General features: G+C 40.4%; 1 protein-coding gene across 1 annotated transcript in view; it reads left to right on the top strand.

The window, feature by feature from the left end:
* Positions 1-12,709, top strand: part of LOC137193705 (uncharacterized) — a 128,892-nt gene that overhangs the window by 88,962 nt on the left and 27,221 nt on the right. The window contains exon 6 of the mRNA XM_067605037.1: positions 4,078-4,259. Coding sequence (XP_067461138.1) covers positions 4,078-4,259 — 182 coding nt within the window. The remainder of the gene's footprint in view (positions 1-4,077; positions 4,260-12,709) is intronic.

The following is a 12,709-nucleotide window of genomic DNA, read 5'->3' as shown; positions in this document are numbered from 1 at the left end:
CCGTAAGGCCAGCAGTGAGCTTAATGCTACTGTCACAGTTACTGTTTGTAATATGTGCAGAGAAAGTGCTGTGGTGCTAGCTAGCCGCTAACCACTTACGCATATTTAACTGTGGAAAACAAATCCTGTTTGAATGTCAGCTGTGAATTTGTGTCATTTGTGCTGTTATGTAATCTCCATTGAGAATCGCTCGGCAAACATCTCATAGCTATTACAGAGGCACCCACAGAAGGATAGCACTAATAAACTAATAATAAATTTGATTTGTAGAGTACTTTTCCAGGAGAATTCCCCTCAGACAATAAAGCATCAATAAATAGAAAACCAATCAGGTAAACATGGAGATCATAACTGGGAAACAACATGATTATACAGGGCAGATTATTAGAAAATGTTAAAACTATTTAACTCACTGTGGTTTCATTTTGATCTTGATGGAACTGAGTCAAATCCATCTTGGCTGTGTTTTCAGCAGAGACTTGTCCATGTGATTATACTGACTGAATCACCACAGCAATAACATGTTGATTCTGAAGTCGATAACTTGTGTTTGTCAGCTGGGATAAATTAAGGGGTTAGATTTTCTTTTTTTCCCCTCCTGCCATTTCTTTTCATCTTTACTGCGAACTATTACATTTTTTATATGTAATTGAAGGCTACGTTTCTTTCTACTGATCCTCTTCAATCTGACACACCACTAAATAGCTTATCTTACAGATGGATGTTCTCATTGCAAGGGTGATGCCATGTTCAGTTTCTGCAGCTGTAGAAAACAGAAAACAGCTTCTGTTTTCTGTACAGACACATTATTCCACTGCTCAACAGTTAAAGGGGAACTCCAACTATTTTACACATCAAAGTCAGGTCTTGGGGAATGCTGTTGCATATGTGAAAAAAGTTGTGTGAAGCCTTTTTGTGGCTCCAGACAGAGGTGCGTAAAATCGGATAAATTGCCTCATGTGATGTCACTTGAGTCAGTGCCAGTTGGACTACAAGTTTGTAAATCATATTCTCAATCTTTGTGATGAATTTGGTAATATGCTGTCCTATGTACAGTCTATAAACAGTCTCTAAATTTGTGCTGTTCCAAATGGATTCATTCCATTCATTCAACTTGTGAAAAGCCACTTAAGTTATGGTGAGAATAATATAACACAGCCTTTACTGATGTCGGATGGAATTGAACTAACAGATATAAAGTGTAACAATAAGCATATTCGCCAATTTTTTCAAAGAAAGAATAAAACTACCTAGAGGCCAGTTTTCCTGGAGAACATAAACTGAAGAAGGGCTCAGCTCTTACCTTATAAATACTGTATTTCAAACAAAGCTGACAAAGCATATTTCAAAAGATTTACATAAAATATGCCCTGATAATTGGCATATAGCTAAGTTTACAGACATTGATATTTCTTGTAACTTTTGTAAACATAATACAGAAACAATTTCTCACCTATTTTTTGATTGTGAAATATCTCAAAAGTTTTGGACACATCTAGAGTCTCACATTTTTGAAGCTGTTTACTCTGTCTACTCTTTTAATCTTAAAAATATTATTTGTTACTATGATATTCCAGATGATAGCGCTCTTGAATATTTGATTAATTTATTCTATATGCAAAATTTTTAATTCACAAACAGAAATTTTCTAAGATCTCACATGTTCTCCTAGAACTGAATTCTCATCTTAAATCACTCAGTTTATTATACAACAAAAATACAAACTATTGAAACATAATGAAACTTTTCCCCCGAAACCTCTGACTGAATATGTTTATGAGTATATATGTGTACTCTTGTCTTTTATTTTTGTTATTGTCTTTTAACCTTTTCAATTTATGCTCTTCTTATGTATTTGTGTCATTTAACCCTTTCATGCATAAATTATTAAATCACAGAATACCCCTTTTTTATCATTCATTTTTACTCTTAAACAAGAGAAAAATCATGCCAATAACTTTTTTTCTTTTGATATATTGTATTTTGACATGTATCCACTGTAGTGGACACCATGCATGAAAGGGTTAAATTAGATTTGTATGTGCTGATATTGTTCACCTGAATGTTTGTATATTACCCTTTTGTTAATAACAAAAAAGTTTGAAAATGAAAAACATGACAAACACAAACTGCAGGTGTGGAGGAAAGTAGTGAGGTCTTGTCTTTGCCTAAGGCTACTGGCTCAAGGCTACATTAGCCACAATGAATCTTTAAGAATGAATCTCTGACTATTGGATTCTGAGTTGCATCGTGGGTAATGTAGGTGGCATGTTTTGACCAGGAAGAGGAACGCATGTAATAACAAGGACAATATTCTGCTGCATCTAATTTGATACGTTTTTTAACTGTCCATTGTAAGTCCAACCATGTTATAGGAGTGCAGTGCTAAATTAGTAGGGTACACTTTCAATGATGGTAATCCACAAGGAAATGTAGTAATGCCCCAACAAATGCAAGGAAGAAGAAGACTGCAAACTAGCAAACATGGATGTATTTAATGCATGATTCAAAATATTTGAAAAAATTAGCTTTGCAAGTGTCTTATGAGGAAGGAAATACATTGAACACATTTGTTGGACCTCGAGGATACACACAACGCGTTCTGGTGAGAAACACTGAGGGTCCAATTGTAATCGCATAAGCATGATGACCGGCACAAAGTGGTAGATCTTTGGCACATGGGCTGTGTGGACATCTCCAAGAGCCTTGACTTTAATATTCATAGAACATGCAGATCAGAAAACGCAGAATCAGTTGTCATATGGATCGTTTTCGAGGGCAATGACAAACGTGTTGGTGAAAGAAACCCCCTTAAAACTGCAATATTAGTAATTACTAGTCAGGAAGCCTACAGATATGACATCAACAGACTTAAAAAGACAACAATCAGACACACTGAGTGATAACTTTGGTTGCTGATGTCACTTTGATGTCTAAACTCTAATCCTGATCCACAAAGTGAAATAACCTCACATTTTGTCATGCTGTGATGTCAGATTTACAGAATTCATCTTGACTGTGTGTTGGCCCAGATAGTGTCTTGTTGAAGTGCTGGCTATCTTTTATTCTGTCAACCCCAATGTGTTTGTGCGCTGTTGTTCTCCCTCACATTTACAGGTCTATCTGACTCCCTTAGCTTTAGCAGTAGCAGATAACAGCTCTGTTTGAATGAGCCTGTTCTGTTTGTGCAAGCCAAATAGTGATATCTTACCTTTTCCTTCGCTCAATTTCTATCTCTCCTACCATACTTATTCTTTTCAGAGCAGCTTGTGTCTCTCTCTCTGTCTCTATGCGTGTGTGTGTGTTGTGGTTGAAATTAAGTGGTAGGTGGATATTTGAATTAATGTGTGCATACGTGCGTGTGCTTTTCTGTGCAGTAATGTGAGTTCACAGATGTACCACCAGATTCTGCTACACCATCATCAGAGAGGTGCATCTGGTGAATCATTAGAGAAATGTACTGTGTGTCCCTATAATATAAACAGCAAAGCCAGCAAAAGGACTCATAATATGCTGCTTTAACAGGCACGGCACTTAAAGGAAAAACCAACATGTTTAAACATGAAAGAGCCCATTATCTTGAATGAATCTTAGATGAATACTTGGACTTGTTAACAGGAGGCAGGACAACTCAGAGACTAAGAAGTGGATGTTTGTGATGAGTAGTTGCCTCATGTCATCAAGTTCAGCAGCTTTGCTTAACTGTAATCTTTACTTTTTCTTTATCATGTCTATTCCCCCCTGTTTTTTAATCATAGCTTATTTTAATTTAGTTGTTTTTTACAGCAGCTTTTCTGGCCATATTTTCCCTTTTAATTATACCTCAATGCAGAGCGCTCAAACGCAGACCCTGCCTTTCTCTTCTTTTATCTTTCTCCCTAATCCTCTCAGGTCTGTTAAATTAAATGCTGCCTTATCTGAATGAAATATTGTAAATATTGGCTTTGGCACAGATGGGGAACATTTTAAAACAGTTCAAAAGACCAAATAAATGTTTAAATGACAAATGAAGCATATCAGTGGTAATGTAATAACAGAAAGATCGCTTCCCTATCTGTTGTCATGTGTCTCTCCCAGGTATGTGGTCCTTCTCTGTTTCCGAGCTGGCCATCCCGGGCGCCGAGATAGGCCGTATCTCGGCAACTGACGCTGACCTCGGCGAGAACGCTAAGCTGGACTATACCATCCTGGAGGGGGAGAGCGGGGACACGTTCAACATCACCGGGGTGAACCAAGAGGCGGTCATCACGCTCAACAAGGTAAGGGGAGGATGAGACGGGAGAGGCGGATGGAGTGAAAAAAGAGTGTGTGTGTGTGTGAGGGGACGGAGAGGAGGGGAGGGTCATTTGGATGTCAGGAGCGATGGTGGCAGAGGGAGGAGAAGACAGCACGTGTACTGAAGGGCGTCAGTTTGGGAGCGTGAAGGGAAGAAGGGCAGGGGAGGTGAGAGGAGGAGAAGAGGAACAGATGATGAGGGGGAGGAGATGCGATGACACAGGTAATGTGGGCAGGTTTTTGAGAGATGTTTTTTGTCTGTGAGTCAAAGCATAGCTAACAACATGTTGCCTAAGCCCATTAACCTGGATTTACCTGGAAACACAAAGATACTCTATAAGCCTTATAAAATGATTCATCTCTAAGCAGCATTTAAATGATGATCTGTATTCATCGTACCCTTTCTCCTCATTTGACTCCCATCCGATGTGAGCGTTTTGATTGGTGTTTTGACAAATTGATTTCCTGGTTGATTCACTTGCTGTGAACCAGCCTCTTTTTTTTATTTTTTTTTTAATCAATGTTTCCATCTGTTTACAGCAAACATAATGAAACACCCTTACGGAAATGCAAAGGTTTGCAACGGCTGAGTTGAGTGTAATTTACTGCAAAAGGATGTTTTGACCATTGTTGAGGTGTTTTGACTGCAGCCTTTCGGCAAAAGGTTTCCATGCAGAGCATTTACATACACAGAAAGATCAATGAGTCTCTGCCTTTCTATTCTGGAGTTCAGCTGGCTAATGGTTCCCTTTAGTGTAATGCTAGATGATTTCAATTTCAAACGGTCATTCCCTAAGCTGCCTGTCATCCCCAATAATCACATTTTTATGAAGATGTGTGGGCACGTTGGGGGTGATGAGCGCTGACACCCGCTCATTACCAGTATGGCTTGTTAAAGTACATAGTTTACATGTCTGTCTTGGGAGAAGTACAGGGCCACGGCGCTCACATGTAATGTCGACTTAATGGGGAGGAGGGGTCCTGTGTGAGAGGCATATCTGAGATATAATGCTTTCATTTCAAATCAGCCCTTCAGAAGTGCTTCAGTCACTTCAATAAAAATATAGGTGAATCTCCTTTGATGTTGTCAGCCATGTCTCTGATCTACGTGGATGTCGTTCATCCAGGATGTGTGCTTGTTGTTGTGTATCTTGTGTAATGTGCACTACGGAGCGATTTCAACCAAAGCCTGATGTATCTTACTCCTTTGTGACATATTGTTGTCCAAAAACTAAAAAAAACACATCAGTGTGACACACTGTTGCACTGGGTGTTGTGTCGTGACGTTCATCCCTGCACTGAGTAAGTCAGAGGGTATATAGAGACAGACTAACATATTTGGTTTTGGTCTTTTCATTGGATTTATTGACAATAAGAACAATATAGAATATCACCATCCTTATCCTTTAATGGTCGTTTTGTCAACAACTAATATGATGGAGGTTTATGATAACAGAAATAAAAGAGTTTTGTCTTTTCAGACCTTATAATGTTCAAAATGTTATCAAGGCTGAATTTAAGGACCATTTTCATTATCTGTCGACTATCTTTCAGATTAATCAGTTAAAAATTGAGTTGATAAAATGTCAGAAAAAAGCGAAAAATCACAATTTCCCAGAACCAAAGGGGCCTGTGACTTGAAAGTCATTTTCATGACTTACAAGTGAAACCCAAAGACATTCAATTCAAAAAGATGTAAAACAGAGAACTACAGCAAATCCTGACATTTACAAAGCTTTTGAGTGTTTTTGCTTGATAAATCACTTAAAAAATGAATTGATTAAAGTTGTCAATCAGTTAACTAATCAATTAAATGTTATCCTGTCAGTGATTTAGATGAAGACAGTCATTCTTACAAGGCTGCTAGTTTAGGGCTAAAATGCATGATACTCAATACTGTATGCTGCTGCTGTCTCTTGAAAACTCTATATCTCCAAATTTGGTATATTTTTTGAGGCATTTTATATCTTTATCAGACAGCGACAATAGAGAGATGACAGGAAATGAGAGGAGAGAGAGACTGGGAATGATATGCGACAAAGGTCCCCAGCCAGACAGGAAGTGAAGATGTTGAGGTTTATGGTGGAGGTGAACAGGCTTAGAAAATGATTCCACCACACGCGCCCGTAACACCCTTTGAAAACCCATCGAATTATCTAAAAAATGTTTCTGAATCTATCTGTACAAACTGAAAGCAACTTGGAAGAATCTGTCAAAAAATATTTCTGTTTGTATTCAGAAGTCTAGATTTGTGTGTTTTAGTATTTGTGTGTTGTGTGTTCTTGCAGTCATGTAGGCACGCTGGTATGTACGCGCACAAGGGAGTGTGTGTGAATTTATCACTGTCTCATGTCTTACCCCTGGGTCTGCAGGATTCGTTAAAAAACAATCTGCACCTGGAGGTGGTGTGTAGAGCAGGATTTCCAAACCCAGTATGAGCTCCTTTGAAGAGAAGCAGAGAGGTACAGGGAGAGGACTGGATACGGTGAGAGATGCGAGAAGAAAGAAATGGAAGGCGAGGACCCAGGAATGGTGGGGGAAAGGAAGGAGAGAAGATGGGAGAGCTGAGGGAGGAGTGTTAAAATGAGGTCCTGAGAGGCAGTGACAGGAGTGAGTGCAGTATAACAAGGGAGTAAGAGTAAAAGAAACCAGAAAGAGACATACGAAGAGAGAAGGAGAGAGCTGCAGAGACGGCAAGAGCTTCAAAATCAGTGACAGCCACAGAGAGGAATTAGCACAGCTAGAGACTGAGATGCACAGGGTGGTAGAAATACCCATCCGGAAAGACAAGCAGGAGAGAATGAAGAAAAAAAAAAAAAAAGAGAGCTAAAATGAATATTTAAAAAAAACTTACTGAGAGAGGGAGGGTGGCAGCATGGCAACCACAAGACGAGTGAAGGAGAGATGAGAGGGAGGGAAGAAAAAAAAATAAATAAAAGAGAAACCCGCCGCGTGGAAAGAGCAGAATCGATCGCTTCAACATGTGCCGGGCGACTGGCGAAACGGGCGGGAAAAATGAAATGTAAACAAACACAGTAAACACCTCCCACCCACAATATTACTCCCACTGGATTCAGCCACCGCATTCTCCGAGACACAAACAAAACGTACAATTAGTATTTCAACATGGCCTCCTTCTTGCTGTTTTGTGTTGCTTTAATCTCCCTACAAAGGCACCGAGAGACGGAGAGAAACAGATAAGAACACGACTGGGTGAAATATGAAATAAAACTGAAAGTGCACAGGTTACATGTGGATTCGTTTCGAATGCTTCCAAGCAAAGTGGAGCAAATATTGAATATTTACAGATGCTGCTAGGCAACATTTCAGTATTTACATCAGCTGTAGCACTAGCAGTATTGGGATTTTGTGTACAAGAGCAGAAAAAAAAGAAAACTCAGGTGGGTGTGCTACACAGTATAGTCTACATGAATTAAAAAAAAAAAAAAAAAAAATCCGACTTGAAGAGGTTAAAAGGGATTTAGCCTTTCAGGGAATCCACGCACAACTAATGAAAAACATGCAAGATAGGCTCTAATGGAATTAAAATAAACAAAGCGTAAAATTAGCGCTAAGCTCCCCCTCAGTTTCCACATCGTTAAACAAAAAACAAACACACACACACACAAAAAAAAAGAACTAAAATATATAAAAACAGCCATGCATTTTTGTGTGTTTGTGTGTGTGTATGCATGCGTGTGTATGTTTAAGTTGTGTTAATAATGACTCACATGCCCCAGTGTCCATTTTTTGGAGTCAGAAGGCTTTCAAACTGTGAAGAATTTTAACAGGGGAATGAGATGATCTGCGTGCCCCCCGGAGAAGGGAGGATTTCCGAGCGGAACAATTTGTGTTGCCACAGAGTCGGCCTTGACCTTGCTGGTCATCTCTCTGCTGTGGGCTGAATCTCTTTAACCGTTGATCTGAGATGCGCACACACACACATACACACACAGGCATAGATAGAGAGAACGGAGACATACACCTACACAAGCACCAATAAACCGCAGAGAGATATATACAGAGGCACACATCAATATAACACACTTGACCTTGCAGCTCCTTGTGTTTAAACCGCTGGGAATGAGGGAGAGGAGCAGCGAAGAGGCGTCATTACTCATTTAAGGACGGAGAGAGGGATGCCTTTAACTCAGGATGATGTGTCGGATGAGAGGTGGATGGGTGAGAGACTTGGAGCGGGGAGGAGGAGGGGGGGTTAAAAGCAGATTAGGGAGAAATAGAGCCAAAAGAGGGAGCTGGAGCTGGAGGAAGGAGTTGGGAGATAGTTAAAATGAGAGGGAGAGAGAATGTGTGATGACAAAATGGAGCTAGGAAGCAAAGGAGAGGAAAGGCAGACAGATGAGGAGGAGGCAGACGTGCCTACGAGCAGCGGGAAGAAAAAGGACACAGTAAAGCCATGGAAAGGCGAGGGTTAGCCAGGGACACGCGGGTCATTAACATCCTACAAGTCTGGGTGCCGACTGAGGCTGCCTGCTGCTTATCACTGTTTATTTACTGTCAGTCCCGCAGAGACCCCCAGCAATAAAAAGATTTCTCTCCTCCCATTCTCCCTTCCTCTATCTCCTCACCCTCTCCCCTTACCCCCACCCCCCACCCCCCCCTCCTCCCATCATCAGCCGCTGTCTCTCTGCGTTTCGTTACCCTCTCTCTTCGTCTGATCTCCCCACACACGTCCAAATATGCAAGGGTGAGGGAGACATGCGAGCTAATATGCAAGTAAATGCAAACACACACACACACATACACACAGACCATCCCCACCCCTCCTCGCTCGCGCCATGGCTCCCTCGCCTTGTCCTCGCTCTGTTTTGAGTCTGGAGGCCATGTCAGAGTGTGTGTTGTTTGTCTGTGGCTCTGACTCAGCCCAGGTTCACCTCATTCAGATTCACACACACACACACACACACACCACATCATGCAGGGATGGGTTACAATACACGCACAAGTGGGCTATTCATTCAATTTAAAATAAATCTTTCTAGTTTCTATCCTATTGTTTTTTATTCTACACTAATTTGTTCTATTTTGGTTTTTTTTTCTTCCTTGCTCTGTGGCCGGTCAGCTCTGCTGCACTCCATTTATTTACTTATTACATATTGCTGTTAATGAATGTACATATTGCTGCTAATAGATTTTTGATACAGTGTGTGAACAAGGCCACAGTGTAAGTAGCAGGTAATTGAAGAATTAGCATAACACTCTCCAGTGCAATAACTCCTTGCCATTGCTCTGCAGCAGTGCACCCTAATGGCCAGAGGGGTAACATTCAAAGCTCTAACTGGTGGCTGCAGGCTGAGGTTTCCTTGAATCAATCAACTCATCAGAATCTAATCACTTGCTACAGTGAGGGGTAATTAGCAGAAAAAGGGAAAATCTTGTCATCACGTCGAGCTTATGGAAGCAGATACTTTACTTTTCAGGCAATCAAACACAAATTAGAGGATTTAATGAAGGCCCAGTGAATAATAATAGTAACTGATGCAGACAAAAACCCTCAAAAAACTTTAAAAACAAACTGGGATAATGCTCCTATTTCACAATACCTCATTACATTTGTATGTCCCATTTAATAGCACGCATATAACAAAGTCAGATCACTAGACACAACTAGGCATGTCACAACATCATTAATACGAACCCAGCATCGTCCCGATTCAGGAGGTTCCCTTTTGAGGTTTTTTTTTTTGGGATGCTGTGAGCTGTGTAAGCCTGCTATTTGTGCGCCTTTCTTTCCTCTTACCTGGGGGACAATCTAGCTCGCGCATGTGTCAGTTTGCCGTTATTATTTCCATATGCTCTCACTTAAAACGGCTGGCTAATCCTCGGTCACACGCCAGCAGCGCACCCAGGATTATCTGTGTTTGTTTTCTCACGCGGAGGAGAGATTGTGTTAATCTCCTCAGAGGGAAAAAGAGGGAGAGATGGAGAGAGAGAGAGAGAAAGAGAGAGAGAGAGAGAGAGCAATGTCTTGCTCATAAAAAAAAGGGAGACACGGGACATCTGAGAGTGAAATAAGACAGAAGCAGAAGACAAGAGACAAGTGACAGAGGAAAGGGGAGGCAGCAGAGGAAGAACAAAGTCAAAAGGAAGCTTTAGAAGAGTCTTTGTTCTCTCAACTCCGCAGTTGTGCTTGTTGGCAGAAATGTCCAAAGCTGCGTTTCTCATCAGACAATTGTGATGTATGATCTTGATTTAGAATGCACGAAAATCAAGAAAGAACTCAAGCTGCCAAGGACAGCAGGGCGTTGAACGCACACTAACTCAGACACATACACACACACAAGTACTGAGGACCATGCAGACGTGGCCGAAATTATTGGCTGAAATTATTGATACCGTTGCATTTTATCAAAATAATGCAGCATTCGCGCTTCAGTGTTGAAATTAAAAGATCTTTTGTTATCATTACATGTCTATGTTTGGTTTGCAGTGGAACGAAACAAAAAAGTTGGGAAAATAATTGAATTCATGTTTATTCTACAAAGACATTCTGAAATAGCCTGGACAAAATTATTGGTACCCTTTGAAGTTGTAAGAAATAGTTGATTTGTAGTGATACTTTTAGCAGTATTTTAATTAGTATCACAGGTGTTTTCAATCTTATAATTACTCATGCAGCCAGTTTAAAAAGAGAAAATTACTCACTCTGTTGTTTTGTGCCACTGTGTGCATCACAATGAACATGGAAATCAGAAGGAAAACTAGAGAAGGTCTGAAGACATTAGAAAAAAGGTAATAGCCAAACATGGTCAACGTAAAGGTTACAAGACCATCTCCAAAGAGCTTGATGTTCCTGTGACCACTGTTTCCAATATTATTAAGAAGTTTAAGGCTCATGAAACTGTAGCTGACATCTCTGGACGTGGTCACAAGAGGAAAATATGGCCCGACATTGAACAGAAGGATTGCTTGAATGGTCGAGAAAGAACCAAGGAAAACTTCAACAGATCCAAGCTGATCTTCAAGTTCAAGGTACAATAGTTTCAAGTCCCACCATCTGTTGCTGTCTGAATGAAAATGGGCTCCATGGTAGAAGACCCAGGAAGACCCCACTTCTAAGAGGGAGACACAAAAAAGCCAGACTGGACTCTGCCAAAATACATGTTGACAAGCCACAGACCTTCTGGGAGAGTGTGCTTTGAACAGATGAAACAAAATTAGAGCTTTTTGGTAAATCACATCAACCCAATGTTTACAGAAGAAAAAATTAAGCCTTCAAAGAAAAGAACACCATGCCTACTGTGAAACATGGAGGAGGCTCAGTGATGTTTTGGGGTTGCTTTGCTGCCTCAGGCACTGGGTGCCTTGAATCTGTGCAGGGAACAATGAAATCAGAAGACTATCAGGCATTTTGGAACAAAACATACAGCCCAGTGTCAGAAAGCTGTGTCTTAGTCACAGGTCATGGGTCTTCCAGCAGGATAATGACCCCAAACATTCATCAAAAAGCACCCAAGAGTGGATGAGATGAAAACGTTGGACTGTTCTGAAGTGGCTGCTATGAGTCCTGATCTGAATCCCGCTGAGCATCTGTTTACAGATCTGAAACTTGCAGTTGTGAGATTGCACCCATCAAACCTGAGAGAACTGGAGCAGTTTGCTCAAGAAGAGTGGGCCAAAAGTGTAGAAACCTTATTCAGAGTTACAGGAAGTGCTTGACTGCAGTTATTGCTGCCAAATATTAAGTTAAGGGTACCAAACGTTTTTGGCCATTTTCATTTGTTTAATTATTTTAAATAATATGTTAAGTTGTAAATCAAAAGCAAAGTTTCAGTTATAATATATAATAGAGAATGACGGATACCATATACTTCTGTCAGTTTCAACTTAATACAGAGGAAATTGAGTTTGTTTTTTTTTCAAAAGGTGGAAGGGTACCAATGTTTTCAGCGACGTCTGTATATACTGCACAGTCTGTGGTGCACACACACAGACACATACTGTGAACACACAATCCATGTGTTCACCTGCAGTCACAGAATCTTCTGATACTCTGGTGATTTGAAGCCTTGCCCAGCAGTAATGTACAGTACATCTATTGTACGTGTAAAGCATCCACACACACATTCACACTCACACACACTTTTTCAATCAAGCATGTACGCCTATGGGTTGGCCTCTTTGAGGAAAGATGTATTATGTATCGCCAGTCTAGCATGCAAGTTAGCTAATTAATTTCTGCTAACTGTGAAGTGAATTTAAAAGGGAAATTGTATAGAGAAATTTGAATTTCAAAAAAGACTGTCAGGGCACTGCATCGCAGGACAGGGGAAGGTTACACTTGTAGAGCGTGTAGGCGTGTGTGTGTGTGTTAAAGAGGAGGGCAACATTATGTGTATGCATGTGCTAAGTCTGCAACTAACGATTAGTTTCTATGTCAATTAGGGGTGTGCCCGAATACAAATACATTATT

The sequence above is a fragment of the Thunnus thynnus genome, chromosome 12 (assembly GCF_963924715.1).
Source record: "Thunnus thynnus chromosome 12, fThuThy2.1, whole genome shotgun sequence".
In the NCBI taxonomy this organism is placed as follows: Eukaryota; Metazoa; Chordata; class Actinopteri; order Scombriformes; family Scombridae; genus Thunnus; species Thunnus thynnus.
Note: the sequence above shows the minus strand (reverse complement) of the source record. Positions and strands in the feature narration are given on the sequence as shown.